Here is a 26,710-nt window from a genome sequence, read left to right as displayed (position 1 = left end):
ATTCTGGCGGCGCTCTAGAACTATCCGAAGGCCTTTTCCGGTATTACGCGTGCCGCATCACACAAGTAGTTTTCCCGCGCCCATATTCAAACGCTTGTAGGCGAAGAAAAAGAAAGCGAGTTGACGACCGAGGCTAGGTCGACCCGATCGACTTCGACAGCTGTTTTACTGTCTCTCTCCCTCTCTCTCTCTGTCTTTGGATGTGTAGGGTTGGCGAGGGTTGTAAAATTGCTGAAAGTGAAAGGGACGTGGCTGGCGCTACGTTCCTAGTTTTTGGCCTTTTGATGCTAACACTGGGTCGGCTACTCGAGATCAAACAACAGCGTGTGTTTAGTACAAAATTGGGTCCACAGTCACATCTATCTATCTATATATTAATAGGCGAGCATGTTTCTTTAAAACCTTTTTTCTCAGCTCGTGTGTATCGTAGGGAAAATCTACGCATACCGTTAGAAAGCTAATTTCCTGTAGGTGTGCAGAATCCCTTTATAAATTAAAATAGGCTCAAAAATAAGCACAAAAAATGAATTTGAAATTTTAAAAAATTAACATGGGTCTTATGGGTTGCTATGGTGATGACGAAATAACAACAAAATATAAACAGAAAATTAAAACAAATGGAAGACATTCCAATCACATGTTTTATTTACAGTGTGGGGTGAAAATAGAAAAGTTTGCACAAAACATACTTTTGGTCGATTTTTCGACCACGGGGCGTGCTCTCGTACTTATTTAATACGCAAGCAGGATTTTTGTGACAATTATTCCTCCGAAACTACTGAACCGATTATAACCGATTAGAACCGAATAACCAACGTCAAAATAATAATGGTTTCGGACAATTGAGTAAGGCCTGGGAAGCATCTCAAATACGGGTTATTTATTTCACGTGATCAGTGAGGGTTGCGTGCGGCCGTGAGAGGTCAGCGCCCTTATATACAAACAATGCAGGGGTGAGGAAAGAGAAAGTCCAGTCAGCTGCTTTGGAATGCAGTGGTCCTGTCTGTGGAAGGGCAGTGACGGCCATTATAAACACACCAATCAATGATGGGTAGGAAGGGAGAATGTTTGTTTAGTGATTGATATATAATCTCAAGTGTCAAAAACTATTGTCTTCACTTCATGTTGATGTTCATTATCTGACAAGTAAGTTCATTTGTTTCTGTTGTACGTAGTAGTGTAAAAATGTGACAATGTTTGATTACAACACAAGTACCAGGAGAGCTTACTCGAGGTGGCAGGTTATTTCATATGTAGCGATGCATATTTGGCTAAATACACTCTCGCCAATTCAGTGAATACAAAAAGACTATTTAAATGCCTATCGTATTTCGTATTCGTATTTCAGGAGAAGACCTCTTGTTCATCTTTACATGCAAACACTACGTAAAATATCTTCTGGGCCGTGACGGACAGACAGACAGAAATTGAGAAAAAACATTAAAAGTTTTTTAATGTATAAACGCAAAAACAACAGAAAATATGTCATTCTGAACAGTGTACAGACAAAACTCTAATTTTATTTGCAGATATTTTATATACAGCACCATTTGATTAACTGTATTTCTTCACTTCTATAACAGATTTCGTTTCTCATGACGCTTGATGAACGACTTATACACCTAATAACAACTTACTTAAATAGGCAATCCTAACGAACTACTGTTGCAGTAAACTTAACTGTTACACATGTTTGAAATTTACAACATCTTGCATAATTACAATACTTTGTGCCTGTTGGCTACTATGAATCGTTTGGATTAATTTAAGATATTAAACTTTTTTGATATAGGCCTACACAAGGTAAATTGACCTCCATGTTACCCAAAATTATACACAGGTCCTATATATATACTAGTGTACATGTTGCTCAAATTCAAGCAATTGCAAAGTATTACAGGGGTTATTTCAAAACCAATAACAGTCATATTTAAAAAAGTTTAACTCAAAGTTTAAAAAGAGTTTAAAAAGAGTCAACTCAAATATTACCATTGTGTAACTCAGACCCTGATTACCTAAATCCCTGATCTTCGTTATTGATAAACCTAAAGCATTCCGGCTGGTTTTCTCCTTCTCAAAATGCCTCGCTGTACAGGCAACACATGTCATTGATAGAGGGTCAAATTGAGATCGAAAAGTCTTTTAGGGGTAGTGTTAGCTCGCATTCGTAACCTAATAGTTGAGATTGTCCAGGGTCAGGTGCTGACGTGTACGCCTCCTTTCTATGTTTCGTTGTTGTCGCGTCGGAGGCATTTAAAAGAAAAAAACAACAAATAAACAAATTATAGCTACACAAAACAACGATAAATGCACAAATTTAAGTTACAATCATGCTAACACGATCCGTCATAGCGACACAAAGCAACGATAAATATATAAATTCAAGATACAACCATACTAACACGGTCCGTTTTCGTTTTGGGGGTTATGTTTACACAAACTCAAATAGTAAATAAATTTACTCAATGCGTTTCATTGAATCGAAAAATAAATAACAGCAATTAAATTATACAGCTGATCAAAATGTAAACAATTATGTTCTTCACAAGGATAACATGGGAACTTTCAAAGCCACTGGGGCAGAACCCAAAGGGACTTTGTAAAAAATGTAAGGCCAGTTGGCAAATCTACGCGACACGCTCTTTCCAATGAGATGTCAATGGATAAAATCGGTTAAGAAATGGCGGAGGAGTTCAACCGACAAAGTTTCATGTAGCGTATTAATTATATAGATATATATATACACCATATTACCACACTACAAATGTAATTCTACAATATACGGTACGTAGTTTTATCCAAACAAACGATCAAAACCCCCTAATGATATTGTTATTTGATTCAATAGTCAATGCACATAAGCGAGTCTTATCTTTCAAAGCAGATTAAATAATACAAAGGCAGAGGAATGCGCGAGAACGAGGTCACTTCACGGTTGCTATAGAAACGACGAAACTATCCATTAGAATTGCGCGCCAACGTCAACTAAACTCCAGACTGTATAAACACGCCGAGTGTGTAGTGTTCGACGGAGCTAGGCTACTTTCAGTTGGCAAGACTGACTTCTAGCCTCGAGCGACGTGGTTCAACCACGAGAAGCGCCTCAAACTCCTGGGTAATCCCCGGTTACCTCCTCCCACTCTGCCCCCTATCCCCACCTAAAAGACGAGCAAGTGGTAAGTCGGTCGGGTCGATTGACGACAAGTTGGTTTCTCGTATATAATAATTTAGTTTTACAGGCCGGTCAACTGGAATGACGATGAAATAACTTGTCGACATACTGGTTTTCAGTATTTATCTATTTAATTAAAAAAGACGGTCTAGTGGCCAGACGACCAAGTATCTTGTCGGTCTACTGGTAGGCTCCCGAAATTAAAACACACATCATAGAACTAACCCTAAAATAATAGAAACAAAATTACGTCAAAACTAACGTCCAGTGTCACCAACATGAACTAGACATGAAAAGATTTTGAATTAACAGTGTCATAAGAAGTCGACTTGAGTTATATTTAATCTACGGTCGTACTGCATCTAGGTTATATTTCCAAAGCAAAACATAGCAATATTCTGGTCAACCGTACCGATCCTTAGGTCTGAGGAGAAAATGACAGCATTGACTTAATAATGATTTGGAGGGTATTGAATTTGTTTACAATCTAATGCAAACTGAGATTAATATTTTTTTGTTAATTTTAAAGGTAAATTCATTGTTGTTTTAATATTCAACACAACTTATTATACATTTTAACTTGATCCTGCAGATGGCTGTAAACTAATCAAAAGATTAGTTAGGGCCTAATGACTTTTGTTTTGTGAGGTGAGGGTGGTAAGAATGTCTAGCACGTATTTGCCCCTAATCACTCTGATCAGTAATGCCTGTAGTGCCGAGCCCGAGCCCGAGCCAGCATACTAGTAGTGGCAGTGCAGTGGCAATACGATGCGTACCCCTTTGGCGCTCGTCAACGTAAACATCCCCACAGCCTACTCCCGTATAACCAATGTTCGTTACCAATTTTGTAACAAAATTGATGCGTAATTCTGAAAAATTGTTTATATTTCCTAACAATTCTTCTTATGAACTTCAGAATCACAATGCTTTGGAATTTTTTTATCAACTAGGCCTACCGGGCCTATTGGGAAATCCGGCCCTGCACCCTGTTAAACTTATAAACTAACTCCCCTCTTAGCTATTGCATATTATAGAACCAACTTGTTAAGTTGAAACAGCTGACTAAAGTCTTTAATTCATTTTAAATACTAGTAGTACGCTTATTCTGCGCGTAACGGGATGAGTGAACGTGAGCGCAAAAATGGAAGAGTCCACCCGCACCTAGCCTACTTACCAGTGTCACTAGTGAACACAAAGTATGGGCAAATCAACCAAATCTCAGTTAACAACAATCCTAAGTTCTCGTCCATTAATTAACCAAAGTCATTGGTAATATACATAATGGATTTCCAACAGTTATCGTTAGGAGGTAAATCCATCATTCCTGTACAAAACGTCTTTTGGTTAATTGAAGTATATTTCCTTATTTTATATTAGGCCTATCATAAACTAATCTAAGCCAAACTTTAACCTAACCTAAATTGGCTAGGTTAGGAGCACGAATGGAATTTTGAGGTAAGAATAGGCCTATATGTTAATCGGGAATTTTAGCTATCATCATGCCAAATTTCAGCCTAATCCGTCCTGTAGTTATTGCGTGATTGAACTTTAATGAAACAGCTGACTAAAAACTTTTATTCCCTTTAAATATGAATACTCATAAGGTTAACATGGGGAACCACAGAGCCACTGGGGCGGAGCCCGAAAGGATTTTTGAGAAAAAAATATGCCTATGTTAATCGGGAATATTAGCTATATAATCATACCAAATTTCAGCCCAATCCGTCCAGTAGTTAATGCGTGATTGAACTTCAAACAAACAAACAAACACACAAACTTTCACATTTATAATATTATTAAGATTAGTAAGATATATTTATATACAGGGTTAGTAAAAAGTGTGGAGACCCCCTGTTATTTTTTTAACGGCCCATACTAGAAAAACTAAATTCGGCACACCTTTATGACATGTTATGAAGTACTTTTTGAGCATAACCGTCACTTGGTTTACATCCCCAAAATGGGAGATTTTGGAGGAAAATCAAAAATTTCAAACACAAAGACCCATCGAGTGACCCCTCATTTTGAAGGTCCTGTTAAAAGAAAATTAAAAACGCAAACTAGAGGTCTTTATCTCAATCCAGTAAAAAATGGCAGCCAATTGAAATTCTCAGAAGTTCAATTTAACTTACAGCTTTCCAAGTCTGGAGACCTGCTGTAAATTTTGTAGCGGCTCACACTAGGAAAACTAAACTCTACACACCTTTTTGGCATGTTATGAAGTACTTTTTAAGCCTATTAGCCACTTGCTTACCAAACCCAAAATGTGGGATTTTTTATCAAGTGACCCCTCATTTTGATGGTCCTGGTAAACGAAAGCTAACAACGCAAACTAGAGGTTTCTATCTCAATCCAGTAAAAAATGGAAGCTGATTGAAATCTTTAGAAATTTCAAATAACTTGCAATTTTATATTCAATTAGCTGCCATATTTTACTGTGTTAAGATAGAGACCTATAGTTTGCGTTGTTACTTTTCTTTTATTATGACCTTCAAAATGAGGGGTCACTCGATGGAGGTTATCATTTAAAATTTTTGAGTTTCCCCCAAAATCCCCCATTTTGGGTTTGGGAACTTATGAGAATTTCAATTGGCTGCCATTTTTTACTGAACTGAGATAGAGACCTCTAGTTTGCGTTGTTGGTTTTCTTTTACCAGGACCTTCAAAATGAGGGGTAACTCTATGGGTCTTTGTATATTTGAAATATTTTAGTTTCCCCAAAATCCCCCATTTTGGGGATGAACGCCAAGTGGCGGTTATGCCCAAAAAGTACTTCATAACATGCCATAATAGTGTGCCGAGTTTAGTTTTTCTAGTATGGGCCGTTAAAAAAATAACAGGGGGTCTCCACACTTTTTACTAACCCTGTATATAGGCCTATATATATATTTATATATGTGTCCGTTAGCGCGATAACTCGACCAAAAATCATCCGATTTTGATGAAATTTGGTACAAACGTTAAACCTATGTTTATTCAACGAGTTGGCGAACCAGCATGATCGGACTGTGGGAACAGGGTTTTATGAGGCAAAAATTAGTTTTTCCCATTTTTGACCCTAAAAACTTAATATTTAGCATTTTCTTTCCAAACCATTTCGTAGAGCTTAAAAAAAACAAATAATTTAGTATATATTGAAGTGTTATCATGCGCCTAATGGTCACACAGAGAAAATTCCGAAAACTGTAGGCTAAATTTAAAATTCCAATGTTATTCTTATATGGAGAATAAGTAAACTGTTGCAGTTTGCTTGTTTTCGATCATATTTTGATCAAATTTGGAAAATGCGTTAATTTCATACTAAACTATTAACATTTTACAAAAAAACACCATTTTACCCTCCCTGTTGCAACAAACCTAAGTACTCTAAACTAATGTTATTTAAGGGAATAAATCTGATATTTTTAAGGAGACATTTTAGTGTAAATCCAATCAGGCAAATGGAAATTTGCTTAGTCTGCAGGTTTGCTGTGGCGGGGGTATTTGTTATTTTACCCTTATTTTTTCTTAGCTAGGCCTACCTCTAAAGGATAGAAATGGAAGAAACCATGAATTTTCTATTTCTATGTGGTTATTATATCAACATTATTGATATGTACTATACCCAGATTTGTAGGTTTTTTAGTACGGTACCTAACTTATTACCTTAGACTAACCAAAACATAGACTTCTCATCCCATTCCACTTAAAATTTGAAGCTTGTTTTTTGTGTCTAGTTCATATACGGTGAGACTGGGCGCTAGTGTCGACGAAATTTTGTTTATATTATTTTTAGGTTATTTCCATGATGTGAGCTTTACTGTTTGGTTATAGGCCTATAACTAGGGAACGAGTTATTGTTTACGATTAGATAGTTTTATTTGGTTAACAAGGTTTTAAATGAGTGAAATAACAAGAAACAAATTGTAAGCAAAACACAACCTCTACATTGCACTGTACAGAACTAACAAAAAATGTTCTTCATCTGTTCCATAAGGCTGAGAAATCTACCAAGGTAGTAGGCCTATGTTTTATTAATGATATTTATTTATTTCATTATCATTAATTACGGTTTCCATTATTATTTGTTTTGTTACTTGTCATAAAATATAATTGGCTTTTTGTTAAAAACAGTATTGATAGTTTTATCTTTGACTATTAATACAGATAGACATTTTATTTCATACCCATGTTTAAGTTGTAGCCAGTTTTTTAATTAAAATCTTTGTAGTTGATTTGAGTCACTGACAGATTTTTTTAAGTGCTGATGTAAACTACTGATTTCTTTTGAATTCATGAACTTTTTTACCAAGTCAAACAAAAATAGAATGACTTATTGTAAGCTATGGCAACTATTATGACCCCTCAACTTAGTTAGCAAAAAGAAAAAGGTGGACAATAGAATTTTAGACACTAGTGCATTCTGTGACTGGTTCCAAAGAACGTAAGTAGCCTACCATGTTCTTTTTTAATAAAAATTAGCCACAGCTCGTCCATATGAATGGGTTGTCTACTTAAGTATTCATTAGTTGATGCTTTTAACTTATTGATTAAATAATCAATAAAAACAAATCATACAGCCTAACTCAATTTAATGTTTGTACATTGGGGAGAACATTTTTTTTTAATCAATAACTTATACGGAATGGAATCAATATAGATATTTATCCGATCGTTGTTCATCTGATAACATATCACAGGTTCCCTGCGGAACTGTACGCAGGTTAAGCATTTCCTAGCAATTGAGACGCTGATTATTTTTTTGTTAATGCCATCACTCTTATTCCTTTACTTTAGATTGACTTACTTAAAATGAACTTCTAACTTTTAAAGACCTACTAAGCAACAATTTGGAATTGATTTAGGTATGCCTTTCATAAATAGCCTTAAGTTTGGTAAACTCTTCTGGTTAGTTAAGCTCTCCTCATTTTAAATAGGTAGTTGCTTGGTTAATGAACGCTTTACCTAATCCTACTCCACTCTTTTAGACCTTAGACCATTCATTGCATAGGCTACAGTAGGCCTAGTTGGTGTAGGTAAAATGATAAGTTTGTCTGACTGGACCACTGACAAAGTGCTGTCCAATATATTTAATTAATGTCATAGGTAGTGTCTATTGAGATATTTAATCATCATTTAATACGAATATAGATCGCCTATTAGATACTCTTTGAATTAAATTTTTTTCAGGTTATAAATTGAAATGGAGAATGGTGGCCATAAAAAGTCCTGGTCGGAATTGAAACAAGTAGTGTTAGAGCTTCGCCGCCAGTTGTCAAGTCTCTCCACAATCATCCCTAGCTCTGTTGAATTCCGAACTTTAAAAGATGGACGCACACGAATATTTTTCCTTAGCACTCCAGCTAATGGCTGGGAGACAACTCTGCTCTACACTGATATTGTTCCTGATGAGCCTAAGGTAACCTTAGCTATTATTGTAAAAATTCTTTGTTTGAAGTTCATTGGTTGGTGATGGTGAGTTAATGTTGTTTAAAAGTTTATTGAGAACATTTTCCATCACAAGGTTAGTTCTTAATTTGAATTGTAGTTTAAATGCAGTTGAAGATATTAAAACAGAAGGAAAATACGGATCGTGAAGTAAAACAAAAATATCAATATATCGAAAATAAATCATCGATAATAATGAATGTTCCCTTTAACAGGAAAGTACCAAAAATTATATAGGCCTAGGTACAATAGTTTAAAAAATTTTGTTGTTTGATTGTCGGAGAACATAAAATTATTTCAAGAACTAATATTTAGCAGTAAGTTATTTTAAGCCCAATCACAAAATGCTTTCATCAACTTAACATTGTTTAAAGTTAATTTACATGTTTCAATGATAGGAAAGAACTAAACCTATAAAAAAATATTTTCATTTAATGAGATGAACACAAACAAAAACATTTTCAAATACCGAATAGGCCAAAGATTGAGTGATCGAGCACAAAGTCAAGTTTTAATTTTTAATTCTCGTTATATTATTGTGATCACAGGAATCATCTGTGGAATTAGCACAGTTGAAAATTCATAATGTCCCAAAGACCAAGAAAAATGTTCACGATTTTGCCCTGACCGAGGGAATGATGATGATGTCCTCATGATCACAAATATTCATTTTTTTCTGTGATTGCATTAGCAAAGCTACTAGTCTAGCACTTTCACTTATCTTGCTTTTACCTAGTAATGCAAGCTGCATAAAAACTCTTTCAGTAACTTAGGTTCAATCAATACAAAATTGTCAAAGAATATTCCATTTGACTTATTTCAATTGCCTTTAAGTTTTATAAAGAGCAAATTATCCATTGGTGTTAAATTAAGTGGTCAAATAGAAAAGATTTTCAATCTAAAATCTTATGCAATGCTGTCTCTAATAGAATAGGTAGATTATTGTCTGAAGGTAGTTGCACATTCTGCAGGGTATTAATAAATTGTCATTGAGAATATTTTTTAGGAACCCTTAACTTAGCTAATTTATTTCTGTTTAATAGTTTTATTTATAGTATTAAAACATCAACTTCCTCTAGTTTTTATATAGACATTCCTAGTTAAATATTTCAATTTCCTAATATTTTATTTTTTATGTTTTGCGTTTTAACGTTAATCTTGTGTTTAATGTTTTGTCAATGTTTTATATTATTTTAAATTATCCAAACCTACAAAACTTTGAAAGTTTGTTACATGTTCAAAATCTACGTCATCCTAGTTCCAAATAAGCTACCACTTCTTAATGTAACACAATTTTTGTTTGTTGTAGAGCGGAAGGCTACAATGGCATCCGGTGATTGAGTCAAATTTTCAGAGTGTATCGTTAGGATGTCGTTCATCAAGGGAAGAGCAGTTAATGTTGGAACGTCGTCGACTTGCCACTTGGGGTATCACCTCGTACGAACTGCATCAAGCATCAGGGAAATTGGTGTTCCCGGCAGCCAGCACACTGTTTCAGTGTATAGATACTGGATACATGGTAGTATTAATAGTCTTTGTTAAATTTTTTTATTGATTCAGATGTACAAGTAGCCTACATAATTTAAAAAGTTTCATAAATTATTAACACAAACAATTTAATTAGTTAGGCTAGGCTACCTAATTTGAACTTTTTAATTAAGTTTAAGTATTATGTAATAATCTTGAAAAAGCTGGAAAAATCTAGAGAATAAACCGCCATGTTAAACTTAACTAGGCAGATAGTTTTTCAGTCTATGAATCACAATTGTTTAGTAGTAATTATATTTTATCTTTAATTAGGGACATTTGTATGAAATCACACTCAAGAATATGAGGATGATTTTATTTTTGTGAAATTTAAACGTATTATCAATTTATTACCAGTTGTATTCTATTGTTTTTTTTTTTAAACCTTATTTTCTACAGAATGGCCCTTTATTCCCAGCGGAACTTAGAATGAATTCCAGCGGTGCTAAACTTATGCCACAGATCTGTCCGTCAAATCCTGATTTGGTTGCATATATCTGCAATTCTGATATTTGGGTCTCGCACACACTTACAGGTAATTACTTTGAAATACAATTTCATAAATATAGGACATAACTAAAACAAACAACTTGCATAAAAGGCAAGACCTGTCTGTGTTTTTGTTTCTTTAAATCATACTGCAGCTTTTCAAATTGATAACTAGCCAGAACATTGCAAGACGGTTCTGGCATTGTTAATTTTTGGCTAAACATCAAAATGATGTAACATTCGCTTATTGCATACTAATTGGCAGATCAATATTTTATTTAGATAAAATGATATTTTGTTCACACACTGATTAAGACAAGTCAGAAATGCATTAAAAGTTTTAAAGATTTACTTAATGTCAAGGTTTAAAATACTTTACGCCACACCACACTGTTTTAAACAAACTTCCCACGCAAGGACTTAGTCCAGAAAACAGATGTTTGCCGCCAGCTTAATTAAATGGAGTTTCATTTCGTACTACTGTTCTGTAATGAGTTTTTACTGGACACCAACCAGCTCTGCCAAATATGTCGTGATATTTGGCAATGAGTGGTTATAAACAAAAACATTTAAACTCTATCACTTATGATGTTATGTTATGATTAGTGATTGTTAGTCCTTTAGTTAGTGGGAATATATAAGGATTGGTACAGATTTTTTATTGTTAAGTTAGGTTAAAATAGTAGGGCGTAAAATATTGTACGTCACTCGTGTGTAAATAATGTTTTTACCGGTCTCGTATGGTAACCCCGCACAGGGAAAACAACACTCGTCCGGTAACCCCCTATTTTCAGGACTAGTAACATATTATACTATTAGCTTATTGGTTCAGTTGCAGTGACAGGTTTAGTTTTTCATTCTCTTTTTCATTATTTTTTTATAGAATACCTACTATCTATAAAATAATATGATATAATAATATAATGCGAATATGATTCTTCCCACACTTTGAACCCACTAAACCTTAGTGTCCAAGAGTAAATGTCAAATTGTGATAGAATATAAGTCCTAGTGCCAAAATCAGGAAAATAGTAATAATTTTATTTTGGTAATTAAATCAAATTTAAGCTTAAGATAAATTCTTAGTACAGCCAAACTTCGTACAGTTTTTGATGGTAGTTGCAAAACCAGTACCGGTGTCACATGTTATGTAATATGATTAATTATCTTTAATTATCTTTAATTAATTCTCTCATGTAAAATGTAGCTGACTATTAAGTTGAATAAAACCATATAAATTTGGTTTCTAAACATTTCTTTTCATAACAATTTATTCAACTTATATAGAAGAACTTGTAATAATATAGTTAAAAGATTAATAGTTGTATTCTATCTTTTCTATTCAAGTTTATTCCAAGAAATCTAAATGGATAAATTCTTCAAGCCGGAGCGCCTATCTTTAGACCCTAATGATCCCCATTCTGATCGTCAGTGGAAACATTGGAAAACCACTTTCAAGAATTTCGTGGAAGAAATATGTGCTGCAGAAGATGATCTACTAAAACTTCTAACTAATTTTGTGGACTACAACATACATGAAATAATCTCAGAGGCTGATTCTTATACCGAAGCTATATCTATTCTTGACAAACTCTTTATAAAGCCTACTAATGAGGTATATTCACGTCATCAACTGGCCACTAGAAGACAGGAACCTGGAGAAAATATTGATCAGTATCTTCGAAAACTAAAAGAACTTAGTAAAGCATGCAACTTTAAATCTGTCACTGCTAATGAAAATCGCAACGAGTACATAAGAGACGCTTTTATTCGAGGACTAATATCACAGTCCATTCGACAAAGACTTCTTGAAAATCTAACTTTGACTCTTGAAGAAGCTTATAATCAAGCCATTACCTTGGAATCAGCTGAAAATCAGGCGGTTTCATATATTTCAAGCCCTTGTAACTCTATATCTCAGTCAACTCCTAAAGATGTTGATGTTACTGATACAAATGTTTCTCAGACAGCTTCTGATTCGTCTTCACACCAATTATCCTCGATAAGAAGAGAAAAATGTTTCTTTTGTGGACGGTCACGACACTCTCGAGCCAACTGTCCTGCCAAAGACTCAGTTTGTAATATTTGTGACAAGAAAGGCCATTGGGCAACAGTTTGCAATTCTCGCAACCAAAGTAGGACATTTAAGGGTAAAACAACTCAAAGTGATAAGACAGAAATAAACTCAATGTCTTCTTCTCTTGTTGCTGCCTCACAAAAATGTCTTTCAAAAGCTACAGTGTCACTGATGTTAAACGGCAAACCAGTAGATGCACTCATTGATACTGGGAGTTCCGACAGTTTTATATCTGAAGCTACTGTGAAAAGATTCAATATTTCTAAATACCCAACAAAGCATGAAATATCGATGGCATCAACAAGTCATGTTTCATCAACTCTTGGCCACTGTATTGTTGACATGGTGTGCGATGGCCACGAATACCCACTGACAAAGCTGCTCATCTTAACTGATTTATGTGCCGATGTTGTAATTGGACATGACATCCTTCGGCAACATTCTGCTGTGGAGCTGAATTTCGGTGGTAAACGCCCACCCTTCAATGTTTGCAATCTACTTAGGGCTAAAGTATCACCACCACCACTGTTTGATAATCTAACTAATGACGTCAAGCCTGTAGCCATCAAGTCCCGCCGCTACTCTGAAGATGATAGTAAGTTCATAAAAAGTGAAGTAAGTAGGCTTATATCAGAAGGAATAATTGAACCGAGTAAATCACCTTGGAGAGCACAAGTGATTGTGGTCAACAATGGGCACAAGAGACGTCTCTGTATTGACTACTCTCAAACCATCAACAAATTCACACAGCTTGATGCCTACCCTCTACCTCACATTGAATCATTTGTCTCTAAGCTTGCTCAATACAAAGTGTTCAGTACAATCGATCTGAAGGAGGCATATCACCAAATACCTATTCGGAATGAAGATAAACCATTCACTGCATTTGAAGCTAATGGGAGACTTTACCAATACACTCGAATTCCTTTCGGCGTAACTAATGGTGTGGCGTGTTTTCAAAGAACTATTGATCAGATTATAGAAAATGAAAATCTACTAGACACGTTTGCTTATCTGGACGATGTAACTATTTGTGGTCGTAGCCAAGCAGAACACGATCAAAACCTACAGAGATTCATGGAAGCAACTAAAAAGTATAATCTTACCCTGAACAAAGAAAAATCTAAGTTTTCGTTGACCAGCATTCCAGTTCTGGGGTACATTGTAGAAAACATGTCCATGCGTCCTGATCCTGACCGCCTGCAATCACTCTTGAATTTCCCCGTTCCAACTGATAATGCAAGCCTTAAAAGAGCTCTTGGCATGTTGTCCTATTACGCAAAGTGGATTCCTAAATTCTCTGAAAAGGTTCATTGCCTTACTACAGTCAAATCATTCCCAGTAGGCAGTAAAGAAATATTGGCCTTTAAGACATTAAAAGAAGAAATAGCGAACTCCAGTATGTCTGCAGTTGAAGAGAATATTCCATTTACTGTAGAAACAGATGCATCTGAATCAGCTATAGCGGCTACCCTTTCACAAGCTGGAAGGCCAATATGTTTCTTTTCAAGAACCCTAACTAAGAGTGAACAACATCTACCTGCTGTGGAAAAAGAGGCCCTCGCAATATTCGATTCAATACAGAAATGGAGGCATTTCCTGATTGGAAGACGGTTTAAATTAATTACAGACCAGAAATCTGTGTCATATATGTTCAATCAGAAACACGCGGGAAAGGTTAAGAACAACAAGATTTTAAAGTGGCGATTGGAACTAGCACCTTTCTCTTATGACATAGTGTACCGTTCTGGCAAGGAAAACGTAGTAGCAGATGCATTTTCACGAGTTTCATCTTCCATCTCTTGTAGAGATTTCGAAAAACTCCGTAGAATTCATTGTGACATTGGGCATCCTGGAATAGTACGGATGGTTCATTTCTTAAAAAGTAAAAATCTCCCTTACTCTATCGAAGATGTCAGGCGAATGACCGCTTCATGCTCTGTTTGTGCGGAAGTGAAACCTCGGTTCTACCAAAAAACCCCATCAACACTCATCCATGCAATGGCTCCTTTCGAGAGACTTAACATTGATTTTAAGGGGCCAATACCATCTGTGACAAGGAATAAATACATACTCACGGTGGTTGATGAGTTTTCAAGATATCCGTTTGCTATTCCTTGCTCGGACACATCAGCATCTTCTGTCATCAAAGCACTTACATCAATCTTCACCATCTTTGGTATGCCTGCTTTTGTCCACTCCGACCAAGGTTCTGCTTTCATGTCAAAAGAACTGAGTGATTTCTTACACTCTAAAGGAATCGCCACTAGCCGATCTTCACCTTATAACCCTCGAGGTAATTCTCAAGCTGAGCGATATAATGGAACGATTTGGAAGACTGTATCTCTTGTTCTGAGAAACAAGGGACTGAAGACAGAACAGTGGGAGTATGTTTTGCCAGAAGCTTTGCATTGTATACGCTCGTTACTATGTACAGCTACGAATGAGACGCCACATGAACGACTTTTCAAACACCAGAGACGATCATTTTATGGCACCTCTCAACCTCAATGGCTCATGAATCCAGGACCAGTATTAGTGAGAAGGCATGTAAGAAATAACAAATATGAACCTTTAGTGGAACAAGCTCAGCTGATAGAGGCTAATCCAGACTATGCTCGCATCAAGTATAGAGATGGTAGAGAGGCTCTGGTATCGGTGCGACATCTCGCTGTTCCTCCTGAAGCTATCCAACAAGAGGATGAGCCAGTGACTTCGGAAAATCCCAGTCAAGAACTAGATCCTGCTCTTCAAGACCTGAGACGTGAATCAAATCTGCTTCAACCTGAAATTGGGAACTCTATTCAATCTGAAATCGAAACATCCCCACTGCATGAGACCGTGACCCCTACTTCTGTGAGGGATAACGAAGAAACAAACCTGCGTCGTTCCACTAGAGTCCGAAGACCTCCCACCTATCTAAGGGATTACATTTAAAAAAAAAAGATGGGGTGAATGTTATGTAATATGATTCCTTTTGTACTGTCAAATATTTATTCAGCTGTTTTATTTAAGACTGTTTTGTTTATGTATGTAATGTTTACAGTTTTGTGCAATTCTCTCATGTAAAATGTAGCTGACTATTAAGTTGAATAAAACCATATAAATTTGGTTTCTAAACATTTCTTTTCATAACATCACACTAAATGGTATTCTGTTAACAAGTCCCAAACTTCAAATTTACATTTGTGATATTTTGTTGAATTTTCGTTCACATAATGATGTGTTCAGTTTCATATAAGGAAAATGCAATAATGCAGGAATATCGTTGCATTCAAGTTCATCCTGACGACCAGAAGTATCAGTTAATTTTATGGCTTGATCCAAAGACTCAGGAAATCTCCACATATAAATTAATGACAGTTTCATACGGTCTAAGCAGTTCACCTTTCCACGCCATCAGGACGTTACAACAACTTGCTGATGACGATGGAGGTTCTTTCCCAGCAACAGCCAAAGTTTTACGGGATCATAAGTATGTTGATGACCTAATCTGTGGAGCTCATACACTCAACGAAGCTAAAGAACTACGAGATCAGCTGATCAAACTTCTCACACGTGGTGGTTTTGAGCTAAGAAAATGGACATCCAATTGCCTAGAACTACTCCAAGATTTGCCTCAAGATCATCTAGAAACACCAGTCTTCTTCAAAGCCACTAATCACCCTCATTTCGCCATTCTTAGGCCCCTATTAGCCGTGAGCAACATGTGGCGCAGCTAGTGGAGCCGCCGGTGGTGATGCCGGTGACCCACAGCGTTTTGGAACCTGGACACTAGTCGCGCGACACATTCATAGCTCGCTCAAACAGCGGAATTCACCACAACACTAATGTCAAACATGACGTTGAGCAGTTTGGAGCTCCTTCTTCTTGTTCTCCTGTTAAAAAAAGGAGGCGAAAAGTCAGGAAGTTTTGGAGACATCCCACTCTAGTGCCTAGGCAGTAACCTTCCACCCTGCAGTCCCAAATTGGTGGTCTCTTCTCTACTTCATAAATGAGGTCCTCAACGTTTACTTTGGATTCTATTTCCTGTATGAGTCTCTTCAACTGCTCCTCTTGCTTCTTTGCAGCGGCTTGTTTTTTTTTTTTTCATTGGTTACCGGTGTTGGAGTTGAGATTTCTTATACTGCATTCACAATTACCACGACACTATTGGCATTAGACATTGTTTTTTTTTTTCAAAACTAAAGACAACTAAAACGCTAATGAATGACACAAAAACAAAAGAATACTCTGTTAAAAATGTCACTGGTAAACAAAGTGAACAGCAGTCACTAATGAATAGAACAGCAATATGGCGAGGCACGTCTCAATCGACTCAAACCACGATGTAGACTGTGTGGCATGCTTCGTTTTCACGTTATTAGCGAATGCGCGCGCAGTCAGTGGCGTCGCATGTTGCCCACGGCTAATAGGCTCCATATACTGCAATGCCCCCCGACTGCCTGGACACTAAAACGGCCGCGACACATGTTGCCGGGCAAAATCACTCCCCGCAACATCTTGGGCAGCTTTTTCGGCGGCGCCACCGGTCTCCCCGTGGCTAAAAGGCACCATTTGACTCCATGCTCCTCTACACGTCCGACACCAGCGACTCCACTAGCTGCGCCACATGTTGCTTACGGCTAATAGGGGCCTTAGACTACATTGGTCACCAATTTAAGATTGTTTTACTTACAACTTAAGTCTCCCTGGTGGTCCTCCTACAAAACGATCAGTGCTGAGCATTATAGCACGCATTTTCGACCCTACCGGATTTTTGTCACCCGTGACCATGTGGACAAAAACCTTTATGCAAATGCTCTGATCAAAGGGTGTCCAATGGGATGACACTCTTCCAAATAAACTCGCCAAAAAATGGCACATTTCCATTGATGAAACCTCTCTAATTTCAAGTATTAAGATCCCTCCCTCGTTCCACTATACTACCACATGTTCCTTACAACTCCATGGATTTTCAGATGCCTCCGAAGTAGGATACTCAGCAGTTTTAAGCTTACTCTGTGAGTTTCAACTGGAGAAATCATCACTCGTCAGATTCTCACAAAAACATGTGTAGCTCCTTTGAAACGAGTTACTCGACCCTGCTTGGAACTATGTGGTGCACACTTACTTGCTGTACAATTTTCAAAGAAAAGATTGACCTTTCTCAAACTACATTGTAGTGTGATTCATCAGTAACCCTCACTTGGTTACACACCCCTTCATATTGACTAAAAACATATGTTGCCAACAGAGTTGCTCACGTCCAAGAATTGATCCCCTCTCACTCCTGGCGCTACGTTCCCTCAACGGACAATCCCGCTGATTGTGCGTCACGTGGTTTGCTTCCCGCTCAACTCATTGATCATCCTCTATGGTGGAATGGCCCTCCATGGTTAATTCTTTCAGATGATCATTGGCCATCTAATCGCTTCGTTCCCATAAACTTGCAAGACACTCAAGAATGTAAAACAACTCTTCTAAATGTCCTAGTTTCAAACCAACCTCCAGAATGGGATCTTCTCTCCAAGTACTCATCGTGGCCCAAACTACTCAGAGTAACAAGCTATGTCTTGCGGTTTACCCATAATGGACGTAGCTCTGACCGAAGACATGGGCATCTTACCGTCTCAGAACTTAAGAACTCAGAGCGTAGGCCTACCATCATCAAGTGCGTCCAAACTACATGTTTTACGATTGAATCGACTCTACTAATCTTTGACATTTAGACCCTTTTCTGGATACTTTCGGCATAATTCGTGTGGGAGGCTAACACGTACATTCAAAGACAAACCTGTAAATAGTTGTAAATAATATTCAGAATATTCTTCAGTGCTCCGTTTTTAGGTACAATTTTATGTTCATTGTTATAAAACTATCGTTTTATAGAGGCCGGTATGTTCAGTATTCATTAGCGGGCTAGCTGATCATATGTGTGTGAGAGAGAGAGCATATTGCAAAATCCCCACATGGCCACAACAATACAATAATACAAATTTATAAATTTAAACATTCTGTTCTTAAAAACTGTGCTTTTTACCTTCTTCATATCTTTTTGTGTAGCTATTTTATTCTTTTCTCCTGTTATATTGTTTCATTCAATTAACTCTTTCTTTGTTTAACCAATTAACCACTTAAATGTATTTTGAACTTAAGTTGTGTATGTGTTAAATAAAATCTAAACTCTAAAACTGTTATTTGAAGAATATACAATTTCATCAGAAGAAACGCACTCGTACATTCTCTACCAGACCTTGCAGAACATCATGTGTGGTAACTTAACCACTTATTCTGTATCTAAATTGAAATCAAAAGTTCAAAACATTATTTTTTGTAACCAAAATTAAATTAATCATCCCTTCATATACAGTCCACTTTATTTGTAAAAAAGCCTTCTTAGGAATACGCTACAGATATGTTACTGCACGAATATTGATAATTAGTTTATTTATAATGGTCTTCAACTTGTAACAAGGTTTTTTACAAGTTACATGATTTAGGCCTAAGGAGTTACCTAAACTTACACGTCCTTTGATCTTTTTGGATTAAGCTCAACTCAACTCGACCTGGAAAACCTGTGCTTGCACATCTCTAAAATTATTTATTAAAAAGGATTTAATAACCTGCTATTAAGAAATCCATTAAATTACATTACCTTCTTTAATATTATTTGGCAATCCGGAGGCTAATAACTACAATAAAATGATTTATTACAGTTCTTATGTGGAACAACTTATAAAAAGACCCTTGGGGATTGGGGTTGTATGGGGTCTGGTTTTACTGGATGGTTTGTCATGCTGAGTCTAATCAAGTGGCTGTTTGTGGTGACAGGGAGCACTCAAAGGTTGACCTATGCTCACAAGGGAGGCAGGACCCTAGCAGACGACCCACTCACTGCAGGGATACCCTCCTATGTGATGCAGGAAGAGTTCAACCGCTACCAAGGCTACTGGTGGCAGCCAGCAACTACAGGTACAACTAACTTGGGTATTCCATATTATGCTTCCTATTTGTGCCTCCACAAAATATTATTTAGATATATCCGTTAGAGTAATTTCCTGGATACTGTATCTTCAAATTGAAACATTTAATAGGAAAACAGATATGTCCCTGTTTCATTTGGCTCCTTAACCTTACAATTAGGGCGTTGAGATGTACCTTAATTAAATTCATTTTTGCACAGCTATGTTTTTGCTCAGTTATCAATAGTACCACAGAGTATTTTTGGATAATTTAACTTTAGTCATCCCCCTTACGGATAACACTTTTAGGGTTGGATGTAAAATTATTAATTGTAAGTAAATTTTGAATGTTTTATTTTACTAGGATACAGGGGTGTGCGAAGCAGCAAAATATTTTCAATTCGAAGCAACAATTCAGTTCTAAAGCTTTTCCATTTGAATCGATGGAACTCGATTCGAAGCAATACGGCATTTTACTATTCATGCTTGTCAATGGAGTGAAGTTACTTAGATGAAGACAAGAGAAAAATTTATAGTTAATGTGAAAATTATTTAAATATGTTCTAAATTATATATCTGTAATTGGCATAATGATTTTTGCAAGAGGGACTATTACAACAATTTTTGTCGAATTAAAAATAAAATAATCTGACATCAAAATTAAAAAATGAAATAGTCATTTAAGTGTTAAAAGGATAATGTAAAATCATTCAACATAATTTACAGGACAAAATTATTAATCTAAGTAACTTATTATTTAGATAATAAATATAAGTTTATTGCTGCTGTGTCTAAAAAGGCAAAATTTATTATAATAAACTCAGTTTTCAAAATAAAATAGCCTAGGCTTATTAAAATTTACCACATTTGTGTAATGCAAATTTTTGTTGATGTGGTTTTAGACCTATTCATTCATATGGCATTATGTGAATTTTAGGTGAAAAAATATTTATTTTCAATCATATATTAGAAGATCCTATATTGCTGGAAATGCCAGTGAGCTGCTTTAATTGCCTATTTCATAATTTTTACTTTACTTGCAGAATCATATTGTTAAGCATGTTTCCTATTTTATAATATTGATTTTACAAATAAAGATATGTTTTGGAGTAAACAAATAAAAACATTTGCAAGATTTAAACTGTACTGAAACTTTCAATTGATTCAAATTGATAATATGAGATGATAGAATCAGACCTACAAACTACAAGGAATACATAGCAGACAAAAAATACCAAATTTATCAGTCTAAAACATCAATTACTAGTTTAGTATCAAGGAACAATTTTTCAGACCTGTGTTATTTTTAGAATGATTTTGGAGTGACTTGCTTTGGCTATTACAGTAGTAAAACATGTCTTGCACTGCTTACACTTAACAGAACTTTTTATCATTTGCAATGATAAAACAAAAAATATAAAACAATTAAAGCAATTCTTACAAGCAAAGAATTAACTAAATAAGAACGCCTTCGCAAAGGAAACGCACATCAACCTGTGGGTATTGCGTTGACTTTCTGCTGGCGTTTTTCGTATAGGTATGGATACTGACTCCCTATTGAATTGAATAGTTTTTTTATCACTACTGAATCGAATTGTGATTTGATGCATCGAATCAAATCGAATCAGATTTTCAATGCATTTTCGATGCATCGCACACCCCTTCAGGATATATTGTTTCCGGTTTTTTCATCCTATAATTTCAGTTTTATCAACTTAAACTTTCAAAATTAAATTTGTTATTTTTTCTCTTAGGAGTAAACGTTTGAACAGTCAAATAAACACACAGTGAGTAATCTAAAATGATCTTAGAAGAAGTCATACGAGTTAGGTTTAATTTTTATTGTATTTTGTTTGTTTTAGATGGAACCTATAGGATATTATATGAAGAAACAGACGAAAGTGATGTAAAAATTTACAGTTTCCCTTCTTCAAATTCTAACAGCAGTGGAGAGGTAGAACAATACAGGTAATCTTATTAAAAAAAATTTGTAAATAAAAAAAAATTGTAAATAACTATAAAAATCTGTGCTTTTAATGGAATAAATCATGGTTTTTATGGTAAATATACACATCTTAAGTCATTGTTTAAAATTGAAAATAGACATTTTAAATAATTATTAAAACAGACAAACTATATCAGAAACATAATCAAGCTCATAATAATGCTGAGTTTTAAAACAACAAAACTTCTTTTAAGCTGCTTTATTGGTGCGTTATTGATTTATTCTTAATTTGGGTAGGGCCTATTTTTTTGTTTCTTAACAAGACTTGAGTTGTTATATATATATTAAAACTTTGTTTTAAAATGAACTAAACTAAAGTGTAATTTTCTGCAAATGTTAAATAATTTTTCATCTACCATTTTGCCACCAAAAATAGTGTGCTATAAATTCAATTTATTTGTTTTAAGATTTCCTCGGGCAGGAACGCCCAACTCCAAATCCAACCTGAAGCTGCTGACCTTTCGGTTGAGTGATAGCTTACAGATCACAGACATCCACAATCTAGAGCTGCAGTATCCATTGAGCCATTGCTTCCCCTGGCTTGAGTACATGGTCCGGGTAGGATGGGCTCCTAATCTCACTAAGTAAGCTATACTTCCCTTGGTCTTATGTTTAACAACTCATACAGTGTGTATTACGAATGTCATGTGATGTAGTGCGAATCTCTTTCACAACTACAAGTCAGGAGTTAAGGAAGGCCAATTGGCTCATTAGGATTATTATGTTCAAGGATATGGATCAGCTAGCTTACCTGGTAGACAGAGTCCACAGGGTGTCTACCAACCGGGAAATCCGGGAAAACCGGGGATTGTACTTAATTTTTTACTGGCCATGAAATGTACGGGAATTGTCCTTAAATGCCATACTATGTCCTTAAATTTTTAATGGGCCTTAATTTTATCGATCGCTAGTTGGTTAGGAGCACATAAAAGGTTTATCAGATGTTTGTTTACATTTTCATAATTTATTACTAGAGTAATTATGCAATGAAAACCCCATTAGCATCAAACCCATTAATATTTTATCACTACAATCAAGTATCAAGTCAAGTACTTCCAAGAACTGTTGACTCAGTTGACTCAGCTTAGCTCATAAAAGTTGTATCACTTTTATTCCTTTACAACTTCTTTATTTATTACTAGGGTAATAATTATTAGATCCCAAACCTATTTCATCATGGAAATAAAAGTTTTATAATGGCTGTTAAATTTCACTTCTTACTTGTACTTTCCTCATGAAGAGTCATGAAGATTCAATTTGCCGCTGGCCATTGCCTAGTGCCATAAAGCTGTTTATGGTTTCATATTAAACCTGTAACTAATCTACAGTCTTATTTTGTAAGTTAACCCCCTTTTTGTGGATATTTTATCTTTCAATTGACAAAACCACAAGCATTGTTGTTTGCATTAATTTTTTATCACTACACAGGCCTAGTTGGTTTCAAATTATGTTATTGCATTTTCTGTATCTTTGTCTTATATTGTTGGCGTTCATGTTTTAATTTTTTTTACTCCCCATATTTATTTATTGTGTTGTATGTTTGGTCGTGGATGTTTGTGTATATCAAATGAAATACGACCAAATAAGTAAAAGAAAAGTAGTTTAATAAGAGAGTTAAATTTTGTGTACATTCCTGTAGAAAACAAAAACCAGACTAACTTAATGCGTTGCTAGTTGCTATGACAATGTCATCAGCTGACGCTACACCAGCCCCCCACGGAGAAAAGGAATCTATACATCATTTTGAAAAGTAACCCGTGGTCGGATTTGTCTTCCAGAACGAGTTGTATAAGACTTCGTAGATGGAGTTTGACAAGATGGTGGTAGTTTTGAGGTTTCCTCTGTTTGTCCAGTCGGCACCAAACGTTTCGTGGGCTCAGGAATAGGATTTTCATCTGCAATAATATAGGCTGGCTTGACCCTGTCCAAAGATACCTTAGTTTCTTGGCCTCTTACAATGATGGTAATTGTCTTTTCGTCACGGCATATGACCTTGTAAGGACCAGAATATGGGGCCTGTAAAGATTTCCTTATAACAGTCCTGTCGAAGAAATACAAAGTCACAAGTACTGAGGTTCTTGAACACAAACGACCCTGGTTTAATGTGGCGTGATGCGGGTGTAGGTCTTAGTCGATTCATATGCTTACGCAGCCCTGATACCAATCCTTGTGGCTCGTTGCTCTCGTGGGAAGGTACTACGAAAAACTCTCCCGGAAGACGCAGTGGTTCTCCGTACACCAGTTCAGCCGATGAAGCAGTGATGTCCTCCTTGAAAGCAGATCTTATTCCGAGAAGGACAAAGGGCAGTACTTCGGTCCAGTCTGATTTGCTGTGAGCCATTATTGCAGCTTTCAACTGGCGGTAGAGTCTTTCAATCATACCATTGACTTGTGGATGCCAGCTGGTAGTGCACTGGAGCTTTATGCTCAACTGTCGCGCTAGTTCTTTAAACAAAGTCGATGTGAACTGGGATCCACGATCACATGTAAACTTTTCTGGGCATCCAAATCGAGCTATCCAAGTAGAGACAAACGCTCGAGTAACAGATTCTGCAGTTATTTGATCAATAGGACAAATTTCAGGCCAACGAGTAAATCTATCTATGATAGTTAGACAGTACCTAGAAGATTTTGACAAGGGAAGTGGGCCAATTAGGTCAATGTGGACATGAGAAAAACGTTCTGTAGGTGTATGAAAATCACCAAGAGGGGTAGAAACATGCCTAGTTATCTTAGATCTTTGGCATGAGAGGCAAGATTGAGTCCATTTGTGGCAATCCTTACGAATGGAAGGCCAGACAAAACGATCGCAGATAAGTTTTGTTGTGGCACGTATTCCAGGATGACTCAGCTTGTGGAACTGGTCGAAAACTCTATGTCGCAGTCCTGATGGCACAAAGGGTCTAGGAGTTCCTGTTGAGGTGTCACAGATAAGGCTCAATTGGGTTCCAGGAATTGGAACTTTCTCCAATCTAAGAGATGTAGTACTTTCTGAAATGAAATTTTGAAGTTCTTCGTCCGACTCTTGCGACTTGGCTAAGGATTCATGATCTAAAACAGTTGAAATGGCTTCAACACGTGACAAAGCATCAGCAACTATATTTTGTGAGCCACTGATGTGCTTTATGTCTGTCGAAAACTCAGAGATAAATGAAAGTTGGCGTAACTGAGCTGGAGGCAACTTGTCACGGCGCTGTTGAAAGGCATAAATAAGTGGTTTATGATCTGTGAATATAGTGAAAGAAGTTGTTTCCAAGAGATGACGGAAATGCTGCACAGCTTCATAAATAGCGAGGAGTTCTCTGTAGTATGCAGGCCATTTGCACTGTTTGGATGATAGTTTCTTGGAGAAAAAACCTAGAGGTTGCCAAGAGTCATCGACAAACTGTTGGAGGCAAGCACCTACACTTACTCCAGAGGCGTCTGTAAAGAGACCAAGAGGAGCATCAGGTTTAGGATGAAACAATAGTGTTGCTGATGATGAGCTAGCCTTGCATGCTTGGAAAGCTTCTTCTGTCTCTGGAGTCCAGGGCACAGGGAGGGAACCTTTTGAATCAGCGTTACTAAGTAGGGAGTGCAGAGGTGCTTGAAATTCAGCGGCCTTAGGCAGGAACCTACGATAAAAGTTCATAATTCCCAAGAATCTGCGAAGACCACGCATTGTCTGAGGTAACTGGTAGTCTTGTAGAGTAGTGACTCTCTCCTGAGGTGAACGTGTCCCAGCAGATGAGACTAGATAACCTAGAAATTTAACTTCTGGTACACCAATTACACATTTAGATGGATTTACAACTACTCCATAGTCAGAAAGTCGTTCAAACAACATTCTTAGGTGTTCTTTATGTATTTCTTCAGACTGGGAAAATACTAAAATGTCGTCAATATATGCATAACAAAAGTCAAGGCCGTGAATAACTTCATCTATGAATCTTTGAAATGTATGACCCACGTTGCGCAAGCCAAAAGTCATGTATGGAAATTCAAACAACCCAAATGGAGTGGTGATTGCTGTTTTTTGGATGTCATCTTCGTGGACGGGAATTTGGTGGTAAGCCTTGGTCAAATCAATGGCAGAGAAATGTGTACAGCCTGCTAAATTGAACGAGAAATCCTGAATATGTGGTACAGGGTATCTGTCAGGAACAGTACGAGCATTTAAAGCGCGGTAATCACCGCAAGGACGCCATCCATTTTCCCCTTTAGGCACCATGTGCAAAGGAGAGGACCAGGGGCAATACCAAGCTTAACCATCTCCTCAAATTCTTTCCAGGCAGCTTTCAGTTTTTGAGGATGTAAGCGACGTGGTCGACAGTGAACAGGAGGACCAGGTGTAACATTTATATGATGAACTGTTTTATGTTTCACAGCACGAGGTAAGCCTGGAGGACGAATAATATCAGGGAATTCAGAAAAAACTTCTGCCAATGGTGAGGAGAAAGATATAACTTTAATACTAGTTTGATTGTTGTGTAACATGCCGTTTTTCCCGCTCGGAATATATGCGCTATTCCGTAGTTAAAGCGGGAAAGACGTCACCAACTCTCGCCAGCGGATCGCTCAAATCGGCGTGCTGGGAAGTTTCCAGGGTTCAGATAAAAATAATTTATTTAATTAACTCAACAACCTAGCACAGGTACAGATTTGTATTTACGCAAAAATGTAGTGTGAATCAGGTGTGAACTCAGTACCGGTAACCAACAACGCTACTGTACCATCATCATCGTTCACACCTGGGAACAGCTAATTAAATTAAATTTAAAAATAATGAAAAACCATTCAACGAAATTTTGAAATAAATTGAGGTTGCAGTTTCGTCAACCTCAACACTTAGAATATAACTTCTGAATACTTAGCGTGCTCCACCCGACCTCGTGGTTGCACGACCTGCAGAGACGGGTTCAACTTTGCCCGCTTTGTCGCAGCAGTTCAACTCCAACTGAATATCTCGGCAAAATATTCGTTAAAACCCCGTCACCCTCAATAGATATTGTAAACACAATATTAAACAAAATTTTTTTATCCCTAAAACTCTTTATTGCCACCCACGGGAGCCCTAGCATACGCTAAAG

The 26,710-nt window shown here is 36.6% G+C and overlaps 1 protein-coding gene across 1 annotated transcript in view; it reads left to right on the top strand.

Moving 5' to 3' along the window:
• LOC128981875 (dipeptidyl peptidase 9) overlaps window positions 1–26,710 on the top strand; it is a 143,750-nt gene that overhangs the window by 14,710 nt on the left and 102,330 nt on the right. Inside the window, exons 2-7 of the mRNA XM_054404873.1 lie at window positions 8,342–8,570; window positions 9,909–10,118; window positions 10,526–10,661; window positions 19,506–19,646; window positions 21,499–21,604; window positions 22,049–22,225. Of these exons, the coding sequence (XP_054260848.1) occupies window positions 8,355–8,570; window positions 9,909–10,118; window positions 10,526–10,661; window positions 19,506–19,646; window positions 21,499–21,604; window positions 22,049–22,225 (986 nt within the window). The 5' untranslated portion in view covers window positions 8,342–8,354. The remainder of the gene's footprint in view (window positions 1–8,341; window positions 8,571–9,908; window positions 10,119–10,525; window positions 10,662–19,505; window positions 19,647–21,498; window positions 21,605–22,048; window positions 22,226–26,710) is intronic.

The sequence above is a fragment of the Macrosteles quadrilineatus genome, unplaced genomic scaffold, assembly GCF_028750875.1.
Source record: "Macrosteles quadrilineatus isolate MER2022 unplaced genomic scaffold, UCM_ALF_1.0 Scaffold_1__1_contigs__length_201487025, whole genome shotgun sequence".
Classification (NCBI taxonomy): domain Eukaryota; kingdom Metazoa; phylum Arthropoda; class Insecta; order Hemiptera; family Cicadellidae; genus Macrosteles; species Macrosteles quadrilineatus.
The sequence above is the reverse complement of the archived record's forward strand: the minus strand, read 5'-3'. Positions and strand labels throughout refer to the sequence as shown.